The sequence below is a fragment of the Hermetia illucens genome, chromosome 4 (genome assembly GCF_905115235.1).
Source record: "Hermetia illucens chromosome 4, iHerIll2.2.curated.20191125, whole genome shotgun sequence".
Taxonomy (NCBI): Eukaryota; Metazoa; Arthropoda; class Insecta; order Diptera; family Stratiomyidae; genus Hermetia; species Hermetia illucens.
The window spans coordinates 33,604,767-33,628,779 of record NC_051852.1 but is presented as its reverse complement, the minus strand read 5'-3'; the positions used below and the strand labels follow the sequence as shown (position 1 = coordinate 33,628,779).

Here is a 24,013-nt window from a genome sequence, read left to right as displayed (position 1 = left end):
GACCACTTATCTACCTCGTCCCTACCTGAAAGGTGCACAATGAGATTCCGTGCCCCTTTGCCGCTGAATTTGCTTCTTCTGTATATAGTCTTCTTGGGTTGAAGGTAAGCTAGAAAATCTAGAATTGGTCCTAGATACAAAGCTTTCCTAAATATCCTAGATCCCAGGGAACAAAATTTTCATAAACAACCAAGATCCCAAGATACAAAACTTTCATAAACAACCCTTTTTTCTCATCAACAACTGCTGAATCAATAATTTTCAAAAATGTGCAAATACTTATCATGTCAACAGTATATACATATATAGTCAAATGAACTACCAAGAACAGTAGTTTCAAATCGTAAACAATAACAACCTTAACCATATCTGTCCAACAATATGTTGACATAATGATATATCATGTATTTTCATATTCTCTAGACACAACGTAGGCCCTAGCATAGAGCCATGCGAGGGTCCATGCATTCCAGAGCACGCATTTCCTCCCTTCCTATCAAATTCTTCAAACAGCTGATTATATTTTCCTAACAATCATGTACATGGGCCTACAATTTATTATAAAAGGCTGGTCTCAAATTGAGCCCATGCTTATAACTTTTCAAAATATCACACAGAGAAGTCTGTTGTTCGTTGAGGGTTGATATACAGAGACATTCAATTTTGATGTGTAGGAACTGGTTTCCCGGTTTTGTTTTCCATGTTTTGAAACCTTTATATCCGGAGTTATTTTCAACACCAAAAAAACATAGCTATTAGGCCTATGAAATTGCGATATTGTCGGCTAAACCGCTTAGCATAAAAACAACAACAAAGTGGGCAACATTACCCAAATAAACTTGATTGTGATGAATTAAACATAGTTTTCCGTTCGTGGTGTTCGTTGGTGGAAGCTATACCTTCTCCAGGCATATGGAAGATTCGAATTGATTGTGTTTGAGTGGCTACGAGAAAATTCACAGTGTAAGTTCGATGGCCCTGAAAGAGTTGGCTGCTTAGATGTGATTCGGTTTCCCCTGAGATCGGTTGTGTTCTGATAGAGAAGGTATCGAGTGAAGATCCGTTTTTAACTACTTTCATTATTGTGAAGTTGCTAGTGAGTGTTGTGAACAGTAAAACATATCCAGTGTCTCAAAAGTACTAATTAAATGTGACTGAATACTTGAAAAAAAAGTAAAAAAAAAACCACTAATTAACAGTGAATACTCCACTCTCGATTGAAGACCCTTGAAAGCACGAATGCTTAACTTTTCCAGTAAAACTTCATAAAAAGTGGAATATCTGCAAAAAACCATGGCTGTGTCTTTTGTACGTTGTGGTCTTCGCGCAGCAATGCGAAGCGCACTTGAGATAAGCGCACCTTGCTCATCCATTGCCGCTTCTGATTGCTATTTCGCTGCAGAGAGTAAGGTAAGAAAAAGTGTTACATCTAGTTATCCTTGAATCAGTCCATAGCGCAACAATTTTCCGCCAATAGTCATTATCCTTGGGAAAGTTCTTCCTTCTTCCGTTATAAACAGAATCAAGTAATGTTAACTAAAATGGTGGACCGGAATTTTCCAAACACCGTATATCCTGTATATCAAAACGGAGTTTTAAAATGTTATCTTCTCTTTTATCAGGGAAACTAGTTTTACCTAAGAAATGATAATGGAACTTAAGAACTGATACTCGAATGATAGTCAAATGTCGATTGAAAGTCAGACTTAAGATATTGTTTTGATAGTAACCGGTTTGAAGTTAGAAATTCTGAAGATCATTCAAATGTGACCATCAAAGTATTTTAGATCAGGAGCTAGAAGACTTAGATGGTATAAATAGATGGAAACTGGAATAGATTTTCGTGAATTTTGTCGAAAACTCAAGATTTTCCTGTAAAATACATATAAAACTAGCTTATAGTTAGCTAGTTGATGGTCTCCACAAACACTAGAAGCTTGCTAAGCAAAATGACCATCTTGTTGGCTGTAAAATTGCGCATAACCGTAAGAAGTGACGGTTAAGGCAGACGACATGATCATAGCTTCACACACACACAACATCATATGTTGTTCGCAATTAAAAGGTAGATAAATATCTGGTAGAAAAGATTTAGAGCCACTGTTGCCACGGAGTTTAATTACGTACAGGTAGCATGCAGATATATTTCGAACTTTTTCCTACCTTTCCATTATGACCTATACATCGAGGTTCGTTGACCATTGGAGCTTTCATGTTATAGATGATAAAATTACGAAACGAAAAAGCGCATAGAGGGTAATAGCCATTTAAGATAGTCTCTAGTGTCTTCCCTGAAGCAATAAATATTGTTTTTGAGTCCGCACTTGAGGAAATAAAGCTCTCTTGACGAATTGGTTCCACCGAAGAATGGAGGTGGAGGTTATCTCGTTATCTTTAAGCTAATTGTAAAATTGAGAAAATATTTAAAGGCAAAGTAAACAAGTTGAGAAATAAAAATCTTTGCACTCATTTTTTTGTTTTCTGTTTGATGAAATTGGAAAAAAAAAACAAAATACACATGGAGCATATAGAGTTGTCCTTAAGCCATTTCTTTCTCTCAACATCTATTTCAGATTCTCTCCTCTATACCTCCACCCTCATCTAGTCAAACTGACATTTACTACATTTTATTCTTTAAATTATTTGTAAAACATGTTCCTACATTGCACTATCACCCTAAAGCTTCTAACTTCTCCACTTGCGGATAATTGATTTACAATTTTTAGTCGTCGCCATTTTTGTTCTGCTATTGCTATTATTAGAACAGCTGAATGTACAGTTAAGTCCTTGAGGGTTTAACGTAAGCACCTGTCTGGAAGACTTAATCTCACGGTCTTCTTAAGACACGGATTGATTTTGTGACCACAATCAGAGCCCCGCTGCAACAAGCAACAACGGTACCAGTCTATACCAAGTGCATGGCTTAGCATTCATACTGGTGGATGCAAGACCTGGAGTACGGTACCCGTGTTGAAACACAATACCACGCCGAGGCCAGAAGGTCTCTTCTCGCTTGAGCATAATCACAACCCCCATGAAGCTCCCACTAGGGGGCCAACCGCAAACAACCGAGCTGAACTCACATACAACGGGAGTTCACTCGAAGTATGAGCTCCCACTAGGGGGCCAACCGCCAACAACCGAGCTGTACTCACATACAACGGGAGTTCACTCGAAGTATGAGAATCCAGGGGCTATCCCGGTTCCCATGGTACCAGTATATACCTGGTAAGGTTTCGTGAGTAATTGCCACTTCAGAGGAGTCCTCGTGCAGACTCGGGTCTCATCGCCCTGATTAAGCCTTTGGAGCATTCGCCTACTGCATCACGGCCGCCAAGCCAAAGTGAATACAGCATCTGCCAGTGTCACCACTATGGACGTTCTCCTCGCCCACTTGGTTTTGGTTCAGCCGACAGGTTTGCCGCCCCGTCTTTCTCACCGCCATCTCTGAGCACCAGCTGGACATACAGTTTCGACATTTCAAACGAAAATTATTTTTGCGTAGAAGGGCTTAACTACCTGGAAACAGCTGATTTTGCGCGAGTGCCGACAAACAGTTTACCGGAGAACCGTTGAGTGAGCTGTGTTGGGAAATCTAAAAACAACAAGGGTTAATGCAAAACGATGGTGAGAAATTCTCAGAGGGACAAACATCGCACAGAGTTACGACGAAAAGTTCTAAATATTGTCTACTCGCACGGAATGTACAGTGACTACATCTTCCAATGTGTACGGTGTTTCGAACAACCTTACTTTTACTTAACAACGTGCATAATGCAACTGAAACAGCGAGCCACGTTGAAGAGCACAGATTCCGGTTAAGTAAGTCTATAATATCTGAAGCTGTACATCAACTCAAAAAAAGTAGCGACTCAATTATTTCAGCCGAATGGATCCAAGGGGACCCCATATATAACGTCTTCTAGAGAGGAGCAACCCGATATGGATTTTCTCATTCTCGATCGTTCCATTCGGATTGGTTAGTATGTGTCCCAAGTTGGTTAGCAGATTCAGCAGTGTCCTTCGAAATAAAGGAGAAGACCCGCTGATTCAATACCGATACATCTGCTACCGAACCATAATTTCACCTCCAGGATGACAACACTTGTGGAATACAAAGCAGCAGACAATGGGAGTGCAAGACGAGATCTTTCCATCGTAAAACAAAGAAAAAAACGACAGGACCGACAAGCGAGTGACTGCACAATAGGCCACATGTTCGTAGAAAATTTATTGTCACAGAACACGAAACTGAGTCTCGCATAGAATTGGACTATATGAATAGAAAAGAGATTATGAAAACCTCTCATCAAACAGATCGAAAAATAGATTGACACTGACAATTTTGCAAACGATTGAACGTTACCAAACTGATCTCAAACTCATCAATAAAGCTATAAAACCAGCACCGTTTTCAGATTAAAATAGAGTAATGGGCTGTCCACAACCTGTGCGTTATTCGTGACTTTGGGAATAAGCGCAAATGATGAACATTTATTTGAAATGGCGCGACCCTTTCACCTTGGAAGATCTGAAAAAGAACGATGGACGTTTTTATCAGTCCAGGGTGAACTCATGGCTCTATATTGTTTGAAGGTCCAGAAACGTATGCATGTGTCTACGTGTGCAAAAATCGTGCTAACAGGAATATAAATCCACATCGAAATGATAGCAGGAATAGAGCGCATAACAGGCAAATACAAGTGGAATTGGATTCGTTGACATTTTCTGCCTGTCAATCTCTACACTTTAGAGGGGATCGCCTGATGTGCGTAATCAACGCCTGGGGTAAACCGACTCATCCCCGATAGATCATTTCATATTTCATTTTAGAGGGAAATGTGGAATTGATGAAACAAAATGCTCAAATTTTATCTTCACAAAAGGCCACAAAATGGTAAAGACGACACGATACCGTGAATACACTGCTACTGCAATTCCCAATCCAGTTGTCGGACGGTAATCTCTGGGATATGATCTACATGCGACTTCAAAGTTTCTTACGACCGTTGGAAGATTTCTACGAAGAGTCCCAGTTCCTCGTGTGAAGAGTTTGAACTGGTTGAAACTGTGCGATGAAGATTGCTTCCGACAATTCAGGTCACCATCTCACATTTCCATGCCCACATTGTGAATTGATCCGCGTGGCACACTCACGCGGAAAACTGGGTCGACGATTGGCCAGATTCCTGAAAAGGCAAGATTACTGGACCAGTAGTACATTGTACGCAGAATTGAAAAATATCAGAATAAGGATTTGCCTTGTTTCGACCACTTCCTAGCCCAACAATGGGGAGTGGCACCCCCAAATCCTTTACGCAGATAGCTAGGGAATTCGTTTGGAATTTAGCTTTCCTCCAGTGGAATACAGCGAGTTCACCATATACAAGACCTACGATGGACTGCCGAGTGGTCCTTCTGCGTTCCACATAAGACTCGGTTATTGAGATTCAACGCATGAGGGTCGTTGTCTCCGACCAAACAGAAGCACTTTAGAGGTAGACATCATAAGGAAATGTTTGGGCTGGCGCTAAGTTTCATTGGTATCATATTGCGTTATAGTTGTCAAATTGACTTTAACAACAACCTGTCAAGTAGTGCCACCTGTCTGTAAGCGACTAATAATGGGGACCCATCGCTAATGGTAGAATGAGTCTGATGGTGTTCAGCTATGGGTTAACAACTTTTGTAATCAATTGATTTCTTTGTTACATGTTCCCAAAAGTCCATCTCTACATTCCTGGCAAAGGGGTGAAGGGATTGAGAGAATTAACCATCGACGCTGGTTATAGACATTTGGAAAACCAAGGTCAAAATATGGCAGTCCGTTAGTGACTATCAGCTAGTAAAATTCAATATAGAAATAACCAGGGGGGACCATGCCGCTACACTCGTTATACGCTCCAATTCGCACTACCGTAGCTGCCGAAAAGAGAGCGAAACTCTCAGGCACTTCCTTTGCAATTGTCTAACTAAAGCCAGGCTGCGAACACGAATCATTCTTTGAGAACCTCAGGGAGATTTCAAGTTTCATGATGGGAAAGCTGCTTTCCTTTGTAAATGCTACGGATTGGCTCTGAAGATCTGCCCCCTTTCTCTTGCCACAATAGTCATGGTCTTAGGCGTTTGTAACATCAGAATGGCGTACCATAGCGCTAATTGGGTTCCTCAGAGCATTCATTGTTAGCTTCCTACCCAATTAAATAAAGTTATCATGTGGAGCACCTACACGCCATCACTATCATCGCTGTAGATGGAAGATGCTTCAGCGTCAGGTTCAAAGTCACTCAAAAAGTCTGATTTTGTGGAAATGGTCAAAATTGGATTATCAACATAGAATGTATGTATGTATCACGTTTCTTTTTCTTCTTCAGCTTTTGTGCTGATTGGTAACAGGGTCAGCTTATTTGAAGGGAGTTCGATACTTCCTTACAGGTTGTTTCGATGAGGGATGCATAATAATGACAAAAAAACATATAAGAGTATGCAGAGCAGCATTGCAAAAAAGATGTTTAAAACATAAACCACCCTCTCCCTGGTCTTGAATTTAGTCAGTCAACTTTCTCTTGCTTGCCAAAAACGATTCTAAAGTAGAAACTCTCGAAAAAATCAAACACATCTAAGAGCTTCTCAAGGGCATATCTCTTATTTTTGCGACTTCTACTACCAAACATTCGAAAAGATACATGTAGACCTTGAAATTTTAAACTATTCATACCGCATTGTGACTGTTACATCTTCCAAAATAAAGCCTCATAAACCTTTATTAGTAGTCTAGCAGGGCCTGTACTTAATTTGATTATTATCGCTGAGTCAGGTATGCTTATTCATAGGACAGGTAACTAAGTCGAGCCCAGTGTTGTGCGTACAGTAGATATGCTATAACACTACACTGGTAACCTTGAACTTAAAATACTGGCTCGAAGTAGCACCCTCATTCTAGAACTCTTAGTCTCACTCATTCAAATTCTAGAGACAAGTTTTGATTTCTTGAATTTTAAAGAAGCGTCTATTTCTATAAGAGTTTTAGCAGCGGTTTCGAATACTGACGCCTTTTTTTGATGATTGGAATACGTAAGAGAGCTGTAGATATTGTTGAAAATTTTGCTTGAAATAATTCAAAGCAATGTCTGCTTCCTTTTGCGCATGGTACAAAGAAATGTATGCAAATATATTCACGTTCCATAAATATATACATATTTAACTATTGCTATTGGTGGTCAGTTGGTAACTCGACTATTGGGTAAAGTTTTTTTGCATTAACAATTTTGAAATACTTGAAGAAACCTTATATTGTAAAACCGATTCGTGATCACATTTTAATAAACTAAGATGGGGCTCTATTAAAAAAATTGGGAATACAAACAGATTAGATAGTAGAATATATTAAATGTCCATGCAATCAACATTCATCGCTCCACACGCATTGAAACATTCCCCAATCAAAAGTTGATTTTTAAAGAATATCGCATAATCTACGGTCCAATAAATATATGCAAACGTTTCAAGAGATCTTCATGGCTTTGGTGTCATTAAATATATAGAAAGGGCAATGGTAGCTCTCATACACACTTCACAGTCGAATGAACATTCCTCATCATTCCAAGGTAAGCTCAACTTGTAGAGCTGCGATGAAGTATCTAGAACTGTGATAGCAGCGTATTTCCAGACTTCATTTTGTGCGACGACTGTCAGTGAATCACATTGCCCTCTATCTTCAAACGAATATAAAATCCACTGGTTTATTATAGCGAGTAGCCCATTAACGAAGTTGTATAGGGAGATCTAAATGCGTATTGTCAGCCCCAACGATCGCAATCTTGAGCTCTGCACCGTTGTTGCATTGCTTTTTATTGTCGTACGATCAACGTACAATTATTCGCCATACGATGTTGGGGTCCAGAATGCAAGTAGATTGGTCCAGAATGTAATTTAGCTGGAATTCTTCCCTGATATTCTTCTGGCCTCATTCTCCAGGATGGAAAAGCTATCTAACTATAATAGCTAACTTATCTATCGATTCGAAACACTTAAATCATGAATGGCCCAATGCTTCTATGAGAAGAATATAGTGACTTCTTTTTCAAGACCATCCAGTAGCGTTTACACTCATCGGGGGTCCACTATTTTCATGGCTGGACACATGGAATTACTTTTATGAGTTTAGCAACTACATGAAAATTTGAAAAAAAAAAAAAAAATGAATAAGCCGACGCGTAGTCTGCCTTCATGAAGTCCATACTATGTGATGTACGTGGTCCATTATGATCTGCCAAACCTGAGGTGAGATCATAAAAAGATTGAGTTTCCTCATAATGAACGGACAACTCAAGCGTCCTGACATATCAATGCTCGTGCCGACGGTAACCTAATCAGCCCCCCCTTTCCTACCAGGATTAGGTTATCTTATCCCATACCGCAATCTGCTAGCTTATTGTCCCCGGGTGGAGTCCCGCGCTAACCGAGTGGTTCAGATGACAACTCACCTGTGTGTGTGTGGTGGGGGAGAAGCTACAGCTTCTGAGCACTCAGGCCGTGTTGGCCCATTGTACTCGCCATCCCCGTCTAACGGAATATTCCGGATTCGTTAACATACCGCAGAGTTTCCGTTAGTGGATGTGATGCTACCCGTCGCGTGGATTCCGCTTCCTCATTACAGGAGAGACACGTATCATCTTGAGTAATTCCTATTCTGAACATATGCCCGGCTAGTGAATTATGACCTATCAGAATGGCCACAATACACCTGCAAGTCCTCCTGCTTTTCGACAAGATAAACTTTGCGGTACGTATGTTCGGTTCTGGCAGGAAAAGTTTGGTATGTCGAGCACCATTTAGGCTCTGCCACCTGTCATTATGGGACGCTTGTTCCCAGTTTTTGAAAACAGACTTAGCCAATGCCACTAATATTCTAATTGCTGGCTCCAGTCCCGGCATAGGGGAGATTGACCCCTCTTTCACTGAAGGATCCGAGATTTCATTTCCCTCTACACCACAGTGACCAGGTACCCAGAGTAGTTCCATTGTATTGAATCTAGAGATAGAGCTCAAACGGTTTCTATAATACATTCCTGAACGATTTTCGAGGTGATGAAAGGACTACTCAATGCCCTCAATGCAGCTTGGCTATCACTGCAGATTGCGATGCGCCTGCCCTTCAACCGCTCGTCGATCACCCAGTTTGCCGCCCTTAGGATCGCATAAACTTCGGCTTGAAAAACCGTTGCATATTGTCCCGAAGGAAAAGCCCATTTCTCGTTTTTATTCGGCTCCAGAACTCTCTTCTGTTTTTGAGCCATCGGTGTAGAAGACTTCCGTATATCCTGCCATGCATTCCTCTGGGTCTTCCCAGTCCTCTCTACGCTTCAGGGTAACTTCATATCTTCTACCAAACAGATGTATGGGGACACGAGAATCGGAAGGCATTGTAAGAACTGGATTCAGTACTCCCAGTAGCTCTTCCAATGCTCTGTGCCCCCCGCATCCGTCGTTTCCCCATAGATCTAATCGAATTAGTCGATGAGCTGCTCTCATTGCAGTGCAGTAAATATATCCAGGGGCTGCAAATCGAGTAGTTCATTCAGAGTTGCGCCGGATGTCGTGCTCATGGCACCAGTGATACCCAGACACACAGTTCTTTGCAGTGCGGCTAGTTTAAGCTGAAAACCTTTTTATCTTATCTTAACCCACCACACGACGGATGCATATACGAACATCTGCCTAATGATGGCAAGGTATATCCACATTACCATGAATGAATGAAGAGCAGACAACTCACCTAATCAAGCCTTTTTAAGGTTTTGTGTGAAACAAAACCTTATTAGAATCGATTCGATGTCTGCCTGTCTGTCTGTCTGTCACAGCCGATTTATTCGGAAACGGCTGGACCGATCGTCACGAAAATTGGTAGGAGTATGTGATCCCGTTCCCGTTCCCTTTACATGCAGCAACTGACGCCATTTTGTGTTAAGTTTAAGGGGGGACTCCCCATACATGTGCAAGGAGTGTGCAAAATTTTTTTTCACAGAATGTAGCCATGTGGAGTATCAAATGAAAGGTCTCAATTAGTACTTTTCGAAACTGGTCCAATATTTGATATTGGGTTAAACATAGGGGAGTGAGGGCTCAAAATATGACCATTAAAAAGTGTAACAGGTCTCGTTCTCAGAACCTATCCAACCGAAAAATCTGAAAAAAAATCGCAGTAGTGCATCTCTATGAAATCTAGGCCTCAAAATATATCCGGTTCCGATATCTGCACAAATAAAGTTAATAATAGTATATTTCCACATTTTGGAAATTTACCCGGCACCCCCCTTATGTTCATCTCAGAAGTACAAAATTTGGCACGCGTATAAAGAAGAACATAGTGCACAATTTGGTAAAGTTTGAAGAAAATCAAACTATTATTGACAAAGTTATAGAGGGTAAAACTTTACCATTTTTTGTGAATTTCGTGCACTCTACAACCTGTATGACGTCATCATCACATATCAATTCGTCAATACCACAACGAAGTAAGTTCGTATGAATTGGGTGGAAAAGAATTATTTTGTTTTAGTTTTTTAATCATTTGTATATGAATATCAATTATTCCCACGGGACATGTGTGTATGTAGGTATATAGTATATGCGTGCTAATGGACTTTGCGGGTAGTGCCTAATTCAGATAGATATAAGAAGTAAACCGGAAATATGGGTACGATCAATCTATTTACGTGCCTATATGTGTACAGTATTCGAAAATAGGCAGTTTGTTTGTTTAGGGTGAACGTAACATCTACAGCTGTAATATGTACGTATGTCTCGTAATTTTGTAGCTGAATACGGATAGAAAAATGTTAGTTGAAATTTCTTAGATAAGATGACAAGGATGACAAAACCTTTATACCCGAAGCGCGAGCTTCCGGTATTTTAACTTGTTTTAGAATGTTTTATTCCCCAGTTGGTATCTAATCCACTAAAAGTTTGAACCTAAAGAAAAATCGGGGAATTTTTCATGATATCTACCGCTATTTCCAAATCAAATCCTATCAGCTCCGTCATCTCGTCATTTCAGTTACCTTCACTTTATCTGTACTAAGTTATATATTCTTTTTTTTAGCCCTACATTAACAGCCGTCTACCACTGAACTTATCAACAATAAGTGCTGCTCCGCTATACCGCCCATTTCCCACGGCAATGGTGATAAGTAGCCGCCACTATTCAAAATCAAGCAGAAACGAACGCCAACAGGATAGTGATTCTGACTCAGATTCAGACGACGAAGATAATCGCCGCCGCCGTCACCAGAATCGGCATAACCGAGAACAAGAGCATCACCTCCATCAAGAAAGAGTAAGTCCAATATCTTTTATTATTCTACTTTTGTTGTCATGGACAAAAACTCCGGAAAATATCAACAAAAAAAATATCAATAATTGGCGGAGCATAGGCAAACAGTGGGAACAAATCTGGCGCAAAAAACTGGCAAATTGTTGATATACAAAACCTATTATCAATCCAAAAAAAAAACATATTCCAAAAACTGATAATCTGAATGAATTTTACACAAAGAAGCAAGAATATCAGCTACAAACCAGCTCAACCATATACATTTTAATAATGAGTGATAATGAAGTCAAGATTACTAAAGCCGATTTGACCCCCAAATGATGTGCTGCAATAATAATTGGAATTATTCTAAAATGTTTACAATAGCAATCGCGAAAATTTACTGTCAAAATTTTTAGGTCATCAGAATTTTGAGGGGTAAAGATGAAGATAGGCAGTAAAAAATTGTTTTCTAGCATTTGGCGGCTTAGTTTTGGGAAAAGTTTATTCAAACTTCATTTAGCATCCTTATGACCTGCTACGGATGATCTGGTATGCACATGCTTTCTGCAGAGGGAAGCTAATATTGAATATAGTCCTATGATTTATAAAGTACCTCAAAGGATTTATCGACAAAATTAAACTGGCTTCCTTTCGTGATTTTCTCATAAGGGCCAACTAGGAGTTGATAAAGTTATAATGTATCCGCAATACGCGCTTTTAATTCTTCTAAAAAGTTTCAGTTATGATTATGTGACATCCTTGCTCTTACGTCAAGTCGAGATGTTCTGTTCAACTTTTCGTATCTGTTTTCCCAGTCAACATGTTTACCTAAGTAGTATCATCTTTACAAACACAAGCAGCAAGCTCCATGTCACTTGACCATTGTTTGAAATCCTTCAACCATTGACAACGCTCATTCCACAGTGCAGCGTAGCATAGAATGTGGATGATAATCGTCACTATCCGTTACAACTCTACTAAAAGGAACGGGCGAAATACGAATTTGGCAGTGGTTAACTTAATATCGAAACCGTGACGATCCTAATTTTAGTTGCACTTGGCAGGCGACCTAAGTTCTCAGCAAGTCCGTTAAGCAATGCAAATTTTCCCAAAAGAACCGTCATATTCTCACGAAATCCTAATAAAAGTTGAAGTTTGAAATCAACATCGATGCTCAATAGCTTTGATACCCTGTTTACTGTGAAAATCATCCATCATTGTCAACAAATCCCTTATGTACCACCGAACCAGTTTTTTTAAGTTTGAAAAGGGAGGCTCCGCTGTTTGTCACAACGTTTAAACTCCCGGGAAGAGGCTTGCATTACAATGATACAGTACAAATCAACTAAAAAGATATTCAGCAACACGATCAACAAAAGCCAATCTCGCTGCTGGTGAATGGGAATCCGTGCGAAATCGATCATAAACTTGTCACCCGGAAAACCCTGTCCACTTGATGTTGAATATATTGACCGCATTCTAGTGGCATTATTTCCTACACACCTCATGAGGGTTGAACAGTGCTCTCTATAAAAAATAAGAAGGTGACAGGGCCCGATGGTGTGTCGACAGAGGTATATAAACTAGAGCTCCATTATCGGCCAGACGTACTGGTTGCCTGAAACCGAGCATTTTTTCCTTGCCGCTCGAAGGTAGCGAGACTTGCGCTCATCAGTAAAGGGAAAGAAAACTTTAAGCTAGCGTCTTCATACTGACTGCCCTGTGCGGGTGACACTCCCTGGAAAGTGCTTGAGAAAGTCATCAGGATTAGACTCCCTGAAACGATACGTGTTGGCGAAGACTTATTCCCTAGACAGTTCGATTTTTAGAGAAAGGAAATTATCAGCCGATGCTATCGTGAAAATAATGTTACTCGTTGAAAAACGCACTCTTGAATACGCACCAAGTAGACTTGGCATATTAGTGCCACGGGTAAGCGGATGGAAGACTGCTCATGTTTTCAATCATAGGCTGGAAAAAAAACCGAAGTAAAAAGAGAATCCCGATCCTGCGTCCCATCCTGATCGGCGAGTTCATTAGAGTCAAAACCAACACTTGGATTGACGTTCGACTCGAAAATGAGCCTTTTTTATGCGGACAATGCTGTCCGTTCTGCTCTAAGGCTGGGATGGATGAGCATGATGCTCATGGCAAGGAGATATATCGTAAGCGTCTTGCGCGAAAACAGAGACGGGGAACTTTGTGTGTGATGTTTGCCTACCGTGGAGAATGGCAACATACACTAAATCAGTGGTAGCTCTCTTGGGAAAACGAATCAAAATCACTGCGTGGCAGCTTAGGTACGTGATTGAGTCGAAAGGATAATGAGATTGATTATTTCCTTATCCAACTTCTAAGCGGGCATGGAAGTGTTCAGCTTTACCTGCACAAGATTTCTAAAGAACCCTTGACTGTGTGTTCCCCAATGGGGTGGTAGAATACGCTGGTTAATTAATGTCATTTTAAGTACACCCAGGGGAGATCTATCTGGGCAGAGAGATGCTGAAGAGAACTGACAGTTGGAGCTATGTTGCACATTATGCTCCAGTTTTACTTGCTGCGAAGAAGTTTGAGCTCTACCGGTGGAAGGACCGGATGAACTAACAATTTCCCGTCGGCGAAAGGAATTCTCTGATTTTAAAGCCCCACAGAGAAGGAGCGACAGCCCGAAATAATATGTTCTAGGCTAGCTCTCTTATAAGGGGGGATGGGCGCGTTCATCGTTTATTTGGTAGTCCGACGGCGTACCTTTTCCTGATTCCAACTACCAATGCATAATAGCATTCACCTATCCTGCCCACAAAAACACCCCACGTACTTGAGGGGGGCGATCAGACACGAATCTTTACTTTAAGGGGGCGAAGCGACTCCTGCCACGAAAGATCACTAGATGTTATCTGGTACCACGAAAGCCCAAATGGCCCTCTAAAGACGCTCGCCCACTGGAATCAGGCAGATGTCTGTATCTGTCACACACATCAGACAGACATTAGTCAGACAAATGCCTGAGAGTGGCTCATACATCAGATAGGCAAATTGCTATGACTGTGTCAGACAAATGTCTGCTCTAGCTAAACGTTTGCTTCAGGCTGTCTGTTTCTGTTTCAGATAAACGTCTGGGTGTGGCTCAAATATTAGACAGATGTCCGTCTGATGTGTGATGCAGATCCAGACATTTTCTGGCTGATGTCTGATACAGACATTTGCTTGATGCTGGCTCAGGCATTTGTTTGACGCAGACAATTTTCTATCTGTTGGTTGAGACAGGCACAGACATATGTCTGCTGCAGAAAAAGATTTTGTCTGATACAGACATTTGTCTGCCTGCTGTCTGAAACAACTGAGGCAACCGGACGCATTTTCTCATGTCAAACATAAATTAATAATAGTGTTTTCAATATGTTTACCTTGCAAATACATTAGATCATATTCTGTCGTGTCGGGCCCAGTGGGCGATAGTAAATCTGTCGTGGCGTTCCCAGTGGGCATTTGCAAAACCGTCGCGTTGTGTCGGCCCCAGTGGACGCGCTTCTTAATAGCATATGCTCCACGAGAATTTCAGGAGGATATGCCTTCAGCCGAGTTATTTGCGATTGGTTGTTTGTGCCCAATACATGGAGTTGAGCTTTACAACTCGGGGACCGCACCCCTTAATCACAGCAGAGATCTTAAATAGGTCTCGCATCCAGTGGCATGAATACTGACTCGATGTGCTACTTATGGCCTTATGGATTTTGGTCCCCAAACTAATTCGTCACCAGGATATAAAAAGTTGAAGAGGAACAAAGAGAGTGAGGCGCCCCTCCCATAGGGTTTGTAGCGTTTGTTGTAGCTTTTTGTTGAGATCGACATTATAACAACAATTTACCATAGCAAGTGGCCGACATCGCATCGTTAAGTATGGAACAGACCTTAGGGAATTGCTAACCGAAATTAACACAAAGTTCCTTAAAAGTGAATAGGTTTAGTATTAATTAGACAACTAACGAAGATAAATGTTTCTTACTCATCATATATTTAAAAGCTATTTTCATCGGAATCTCACGCTTTAGATTCAGTTATTTCGAAACAATTTGCACATATGAATTGCCTGGTCGACTCAGGTATTAGTTTTGATTACTTTTAAAACTTTGTTCCATTAAGATTGCATAACGTCACGTTCCACTGCAAAAAGACGAATACTTTCAGAGGGCAACGTTTTTATTTCCCGTTCACTACTTACGTAGTTTTCCCAATTAATATTCTACACCTACAATCTTCACAAAGCGACTCACGGCTTGATCTGAATTTCAAAACTCACAATTCATTCCCGTGCAAATATGGAGTTCTAGAACTAAATAGGGAAAGTACAATTGAAAGGTTATTTTAAAAACATTAAGATTAAATCAACATACATAGGAATCTATGCAAATAAATGCATAAAGCATTGAGCGTTGTTACGCTTTCAAAACAACAAATCTATTCCATTATTCCATCCAAAAAGCAATTATTTAGAACGAATTGATAATTCGGTAACGATGATCCTATATAAAATTATAATCCCCAAAGCTACTTACTGACTAGCAATGGGAAAGTTACCACATCGAAGGAATTATACCGGAGCCAGTTTCAAGATCTAACTGTAGCGGCACCAATATGCTTCTTCTGTCATGTGAAAAGTGCCAGTTGGATACAAGGATCCATTTAATTTATTGAGTAGCAGATTACATTTACTAAATGGGATTCGAACCAAGGGAACTTTTAACCAGGAGACGGACCGGACCAATTGGGAAGCAACTTAATTCCCTTAGGCCTAGTTAAGGTCTGAATACAAGGCGGTTTCATACTCATGTCGATTACCTGGAGCCACTTTCAACAACGCTGCTCCCAGGACAGCAGTGAGATGACGTCCGATGAGTTGCCTCTGCCCTGGACGAAACTGTCAGTCGTCTTCATTCATTCAAGTTCTAGGGGTATGACAAATAAAATCCGTGCGCAGTGAGTGTTACCTTAACTGCGTTAACCATGAAAATGTGAGTTGAAAGTTAGAGACAAATTTCACACAGGTGGCCTAGTTAACTTTGATAAAGACGTACTGCGTAGTTAGCTCCAATTTCACATGGAACCTAGAAGTTTAAATTTGGAGAAAATATTTGTTAATGTATATATGTATATAGCAGGGTCGCATGTCATCTTCACTCAATAAGTTCTTTCATGGAAAAGGACGCCATAAGCTCTAATTAATGTCGATCACAATATTTGCATCAGCTTCTGTGGAATGTTGCTTTTCCGGACACACAGGAAAAATTATCTTAGATTTAAAGACAATCAAGCTCTGACAATTAGTCTTTGGTGCCCCTCCTTGCCCCTTTATGCGAATGACACGTGAACTGTCATCCGGCTTCCGTCAGGCGAACAAACTAGAAAATCAAACGAAAGTCAACGTTTTTACCGTCGCCTTCTTTTATATCTACATTTTAAAATCCGCAAAGAATGCTGAGATCTCCGAGGCGACAACCGCAGGATAAATGCCGACATTTATGCGGGGGTAACTTAAAGAATTGACTGTTCCTAACTTGTTCGGGAAGAGCGGCCTAAGTGTCATAAAGTCGCGTTTCTAAATGGCTACTATACTATGACAAGCTGCACATAGCAAAAATAAATTTTTGGATAAGTAGGAGGGTTGTAAGGACCAATCCGAAGAAGCTAATTATTGTTGTACTGCAACTTTTTGATGCTACAAACTCCTCAGATCGTGATCGCTGTTGGAAGGGCAAGGGAATCTAGAAAGGTTAAATCTTTAGAACCAGCCCGTAGCAGCTCCTCCACCACCTTAGAAATAGAAAGTGGCTTTAAAATCACCAACCGTTGTTTTAAAATCACAATAGTACGCAACCTGCTCGTAGTTAGAGCCAGATTATTGCAAAGGTAGTGCCTGAGGACTCCTCCTCTTCTCCGTAACTTTGGCAATGCAAATTGTAGAACATGCGGAATCTAGCAATCTAGCACGGTCGCCTGTAGGCCAGTGATCCGTGGAAACCGCCGTAATACTGTATGCATTTGCGCAGCGTTGGTCAAAAAGTTCTCTCGATCGGGTCTTGTCATAAGGGAGCTAGATTCTCCTCGACTTTGCGTGGATTATCTTGGTTTTTGGCATGGATACTACCAATTGCGTAAGCCACTTCTCCAATCTTATTATAGTTAAAGCCTCCCTGATGTCCTTACTACTAAAGTTCTTGAATACTCCGTCTACATCGAGGAAGACAGGTAAGATATGCCGCTTGTAGTTTAACGTCCGCTCAACCGTGTTGGCTACCTCGTGGAGGACGGTTTCTAGGTATTCACCTTTGAAGTAAGCGTGCGGAGAGTTGGAAAAGGGCCACCTTCCTCTGGTCGTCCGTGCAGAATGCACTCTAGCATCTTCAACATGAAAGAGGTAAGGATAATGACCCGGAAATCGTTTGCATGCTCATGACCGCACCGGCCTGCTTTCAGTATAAAAACCTCGAACGCGCAACTCCAGGAATACGATACATATCTGAATGAAACACGACTCCAGTGAATTTCTACAAGCGTAAAATATTTGTTAATGTATATATGTATATAGCAGGGTCGCATGTCATCTTCACTCAATAAGTTCTTTCATGGAAAAGGACGCCATAAGCTCTAATTAATGTCGATCACAATATTTGCATCAGCTTCTGTGGAATGTTGCTTTTCCGGACACACAGGAAAAATTATCTTAGATTTAAAGACAATCAAGCTCTGACAATTAGTCTTTGGTGCCCCTCCTTGCCCCTTTATGCGAATGACACGTGAACTGTCATCCGGCTTCCGTCAGGCGAACAAACTAGAAAATCAAACGAAAGTCAACGTTTTTACCGTCGCCTTCTTTTATATCTACATTTTAAAATCCGCAAAGAATGCTGAGATCTCCGAGGCGACAACCGCAGGATAAATGCCGACATTTATGCGGGGGTAACTTAAAGAATTGACTGTTCCTAACTTGTTCGGGAAGAGCGGCCTAAGTGTCATAAAGTCGCGTTTCTAAATGGCTACTATACTATGACAAGCTGCACATAGCAAAAATAAATTTTTGGATAAGTAGGAGGGTTGTAAGGACCAATCCGAAGAAGCTAATTATTGTTGTACTGCAACTTTTTGATGCTACAAACTCCTCAGATCGTGATCGCTGTTGGAAGGGCAAGGGAATCTAGAAAGGTTAAATCTTTAGAACCAGCCCGTAGCAGCTCCTCCACCACCTTAGAAATAGAAAGTGGCTTTAAAATCACCAACCGTTGTTTTAAAATCACAATAGTACGCAACCTGCTCGTAGTTAGAGCCAGATTATTGCAAAGGTAGTGCCTGAGGACTCCTCCTCTTCTCCGTAACTTTGGCAATGCAAATTGTAGAACATGCGGAATCTAGCAATCTAGCACGGTCGCCTGTAGGCCAGTGATCCGTGGAAACCGCCGTAATACTGTATGCATTTGCGCAGCGTTGGTCAAAAAGTTCTCTCGATCGGGTCTTGTCATAAGGGAGCTAGATTCTCCTCGACTTTGCGTGGATTATCTTGGTTTTTGGCATGGATACTACCAATTGCGTAAGCCACTTCTCCAATCTTATTATAGTTAAAGCCTCCCTGATGTCCTTACTACTAAAGTTCTTGAATACTCCGTCTACATCGAGGAAGACAGGTAAGATATGCCGCTTGTAGTTTAACGTCCGCTCAACCGTGTTGGCTACCTCGTGGAGGACGGTTTCTAGGTATTCACCTTTGAAGTAAGCGTGCGGAGAGTTGGAAAAGGGCCACCTTCCTCTGGTCGTCCGTGCAGAATGCACTCTAGCATCTTCAACATGAAAGAGGTAAGGATAATGACCCGGAAATCGTTTGCATGCTCATGACCGCACCGGCCTGCTTTCAGTATAAAAACCTCGAACGCGCAACTCCAGGAATACGATACATATCTGAATGAAACACGACTCCAGTGAATTTCTACAAGCGTAAAATATTTGTTAATGTATATATGTATATAGCAGGGTCGCATGTCATCTTCACTCAATAAGTTCTTTCATGGAAAAGGACGCCATAAGCTCTAATTAATGTCGATCACAATATTTGCATCAGCTTCTGTGGAATGTTGCTTTTCCGGACACACAGGAAAAATTATCTTAGATTTAAAGACAATCAAGCTCTGACAATTAGTCTTTGGTGCCCCTCCTTGCCCCTTTATGCGAATGACACGTGAACTGTCATCCGGCTTCCGTCAGGCGAACAAACTAGAAAATCAAACGAAAGTCAACGTTTTTACCGTCGCCTTCTTTTATATCTACATTTTAAAATCCGCAAAGAATGCTGAGATCTCCGAGGCGACAACCGCAGGATAAATGCCGACATTTATGCGGGGGTAACTTAAAGAATTGACTGTTCCTAACTTGTTCGGGAAGAGCGGCCTAAGTGTCATAAAGTCGCGTTTCTAAATGGCTACTATACTATGACAAGCTGCACATAGCAAAAATAAATTTTTGGATAAGTAGGAGGGTTGTAAGGACCAATCCGAAGAAGCTAATTATTGTTGTACTGCAACTTTTTGATGCTACAAACTCCTCAGATCGTGATCGCTGTTGGAAGGGCAAGGGAATCTAGAAAGGTTAAATCTTTAGAACCAGCCCGTAGCAGCTCCTCCACCACCTTAGAAATAGAAAGTGGCTTTAAAATCACCAACCGTTGTTTTAAAATCACAATAGTACGCAACCTGCTCGTAGTTAGAGCCAGATTATTGCAAAGGTAGTGCCTGAGGACTCCTCCTCTTCTCCGTAACTTTGGCAATGCAAATTGTAGAACATGCGGAATCTAGCAATCTAGCACGGTCGCCTGTAGGCCAGTGATCCGTGGAAACCGCCGTAATACTGTATGCATTTGCGCAGCGTTGGTCAAAAAGTTCTCTCGATCGGGTCTTGTCATAAGGGAGCTAGATTCTCCTCGACTTTGCGTGGATTATCTTGGTTTTTGGCATGGATACTACCAATTGCGTAAGCCACTTCTCCAATCTTATTATAGTTAAAGCCTCCCTGATGTCCTTACTACTAAAGTTCTTGAATACTCCGTCTACATCGAGGAAGACAGGTAAGATATGCCGCTTGTAGTTTAACGTCCGCTCAACCGTGTTGGCTACCTCGTGGAGGACGGTTTCTAGGTATTCACCTTTGAAGTAAGCGTGCGGAGAGTTGGAAAAGGGCCACCTTCCTCTGGTCGTCCGTGCAGAATGCACTCTAGCATCTTCAACATGAAAGAGGTAAGGATAATGACCCGGAAATCGTTTGCATGCTCATGACCGCACCGGCCTGCTTTCAGTATAAAAACCTCGAACGCGCAACTCCAGGAATACGATACATATCTGAATGAAACACGACTCCAGTGAATTTCTACAAGCGTAACCGTTTCCTGCTGTTTCTAGAGCATAGCTGACATTATGTCGTCTGCGCCCCAGCTGACTTTATCATCCCACTTCTTGGTGCAACTTGCTTCAGGAATTGGTATCACAACCAGTTTGCAGCTTTGGCTTAGCGCCATTTGACTACCATTCATTTCGGTGGCTCAAAAAGTACTTTCGCAAGCAAAAATATATATCAATAAAGTCGCGATTTTTTTCGACTGACAATCACATTGTTTCTGGAAAACCGTCAATGATTCTTTGTCCGTTTGTCCTGATAACGAATTGGTCTCCAATTTTTGATTTAAACAAGTCGAAATACCGGAAGCTGGACGCTTCAGGTATAAAAATTCAAAATATTCCTTGATATATCTAACTCTCTCGTTTATATGAGTTCACTTTATGTGATGATAAGTGCAAAAAAATTGTGGAATGCAAAACTTCGACCTTCTATAACTTTGTTAATAATAGTCGGATTTCCCCCAAACTTTCCAAAATTGTGTATTATATTATTACTTATAATAAAACTATATAAATTATGTGCTTCTGGGATCAACTTAAGGGAGGTTTTCGGGCAAATTTCTAAAATAGGGTAATATGCTATCATAAACTTCATTTGAGCAGGTAACGGAATGGGATGTATGTTGTAGCCTAGATTTTCTTTAGGTCCACCACAATCATTTTTTCCGGATTTTTCGCTTGGATAGGTACTGAGAAGGAAACCTGTTACTCTTTCAGAGCACACCTTCTAAGTCCTCACTCCTCTGCGTTTCTTGCAATATCAGAAATAAAATCAATTTCGAAAAGTACTAATCGAGCCCATTCATTTTATACCCCACAAAAAAGTTTTAGTCTTGAAGATAGATTTGATGAATCTTGTTTTCGTTTGAATGAATTACTATAAAAATGAATAATAATAATCGTTGGCGCAACAATCCATATTAGATCAGGGCCTTGAAGTGTGTTAGAGCACTTCATTCAAGACCGTAACGGTACACTACAGGATTACAGTACCCTATAGGAGGCAATGTGGTCAGCATTGCGGTCGCCCGAGATTATTACCCTGATTTAACTCAGGTACTCATTCACAGCTGAGTCGACTAGTATCCGACGTCAAATCACGATACAAATTCCACTGTCACCAGTGAGATTTGAACCGCGACCTTCCGTACGGTAGCCTAGTGCTCTAACCACTCAGCTACCCGGAATGACGGCGAATAAACGTTACAAAATTAAACAAGGATTCAACTCTTGTGCCACACAGAAGAATTTCGATTTCTCTTCCGATCAAATGCAGGAAGGATTGTATATCGCAACAAACCTCCATTACAGACCATTTCAAGACTATATGAGTGGGAGTGGGAATTTTTTTTAATAACAATACTTTTCGCCCCGATGATAATGGTAATAGTTCGTGTACTCAATTTCTCTAAAACATGTTATTTCTCCTCATTTATTTCGTCAACCTTTGTCACCATTGTGATAAAATCTTCTGTTACAAAATTTGCTTGGAAAAATCAATCAAACTTCTCGGACCTCGTACAAAACGAAAAGTCCCAAATTGCACTTCTTTATGCTAAAAGCAGCACGTACGAATAAATGTCACCGATGTCGCTTATACCCAAATTGTTTATCCTCCGCAGCGACTTCCCCAGAATTCTCACTCTCCTCGGATCAATTATTGAAAATAATAACGCGTAGTTTTACTAACAATAGCAACATCCCCATGGTTGCTGCTTTTGAATTTATATACGAGTACTTGCTGCAACAAAAAAGCAGAATTAAAATCCAATTTGTAATGGATGTCGATAGATTTTGTCCCTAAATCAATGTGCTTCTCTCACCTTGTTCCTATAAATCTGATCTATATAATTCACTATCAAAAAGATGCGTCCTATCATACTTTTTCCACTAATATAATAATTCTTTCCATTTATTTCCAGGGTGACAGTGAATTCTGGCGTCGTAAGATGCGAACACTTCATGGCATCCTCGATGTTAACAATGATGGCGTCATTTCTTTTGACGACTATTTATTGTTGGCGAAAAAATTCTCAGATTTAGGACATTTGACTCCAAAGGAGTACGAAGAATTTATCCAAGTGATGAAGGTAAATACGTGAATCCATCCATACTCTGAGACATGCTCTAATAAGCCTATCTTCATTTTCAGCAAACCTGGGAAGAGCAGTGGGGAGAAATCAGCCCATATAACCTGGTTACTGCTGAACAATTTTTAGTTGACATGCATCACGCTTTAAATGACAAGGACTTGATTAAGAAAGTCCATCTTTTCCTACCGTATATTTTTAAGGTAAGATCCTTTTTTCTAGTTGAAAAAAATAGTGTGGCTTCAAATATGTGTGTTATTTAAAAATTACTAAACGTTAAAATAAGTTCAGTTTAAATGCGGTTCTGACATTTTAAGAAAGTCCGTTGCGTGACTTTCGCAGATATAAATTTTTAAAACTCCGCTTACCAGCCAGCATCGGCTTCACAGTTATAAGAGTAATGCGTTGTTTGACAACACAATTTTCAAAAGTATAAAATGAATTATAAATGGGACTCACCGAAACTTATGATCAGCAACTCCCATTTCTTGCATAAAATGTTTCTTGATTTTCCTAAATGGTTTCATCCTTTCTTGAAAATGTTGACATCTCCATGCACAAAGCACACATTCACACAATTTTGAATTAAAAATTAAAAAAAAAAATATGTATTCACACTCTCGCTCTCAATTAATTAACACTATCTATTATCCATACAATTTCAGGCTGTTGACATACATCACTGTGATCATATTGAATTGGATCAATTCAAATTATTCTTCAGATGTTTGGGACGTACCGAGGAAGATGCTGCCGTAGCGTTTGCTATAATTGATCAAAACGGTGACGGCAAGCTAACTCTCAAAGAGTTCGTTAAGCTCGGCAAGGATTTCTTCTTAACCGAAGATGAAAGACGGGTATCAAAGATGTTTTGGGGACCGTTAGTTACTGATCATTAAATGATTGGATAAACATTTTATGTTTGATTAATAATTAATTAATTTTGACGAAGTCGATAATTTAATCATTGTTTTTTTTGTCGATTATATTTTGTCTGATATTAATTTGAAAAAGCAAGAAGAATACTTTATTGTGAAAAGGTTGAGCTATTTCACCTTTTAACGATTTGCTGGAGTTCGTTTTTTGAAAGAGGTTTTATACTTTTAGAAAATGTAACGTGATTTTAACTTTGTATATTTTATTATTCTTAAATAAATGGAAATGTAAAATTT

General features: G+C 40.4%; 1 protein-coding gene across 1 annotated transcript; it reads left to right on the top strand.

The window, feature by feature from the left end:
* The first annotated feature begins 591 nt into the window (after positions 1-591).
* On the top strand, positions 592-24,010 carry LOC119653462 (sarcoplasmic calcium-binding protein). Its single transcript, XM_038058073.1, has 5 exons — positions 592-1,410; positions 11,105-11,338; positions 22,674-22,841; positions 22,904-23,044; positions 23,507-24,010. The coding sequence occupies exons 1-5, from the start codon at positions 1,294-1,296 to the stop codon at positions 23,738-23,740; spliced, it is 894 nt and encodes a 297-aa protein (XP_037914001.1). The 5' UTR covers positions 592-1,293; the 3' UTR covers positions 23,741-24,010.
* Positions 24,011-24,013: the final 3 nt, after the last annotated feature.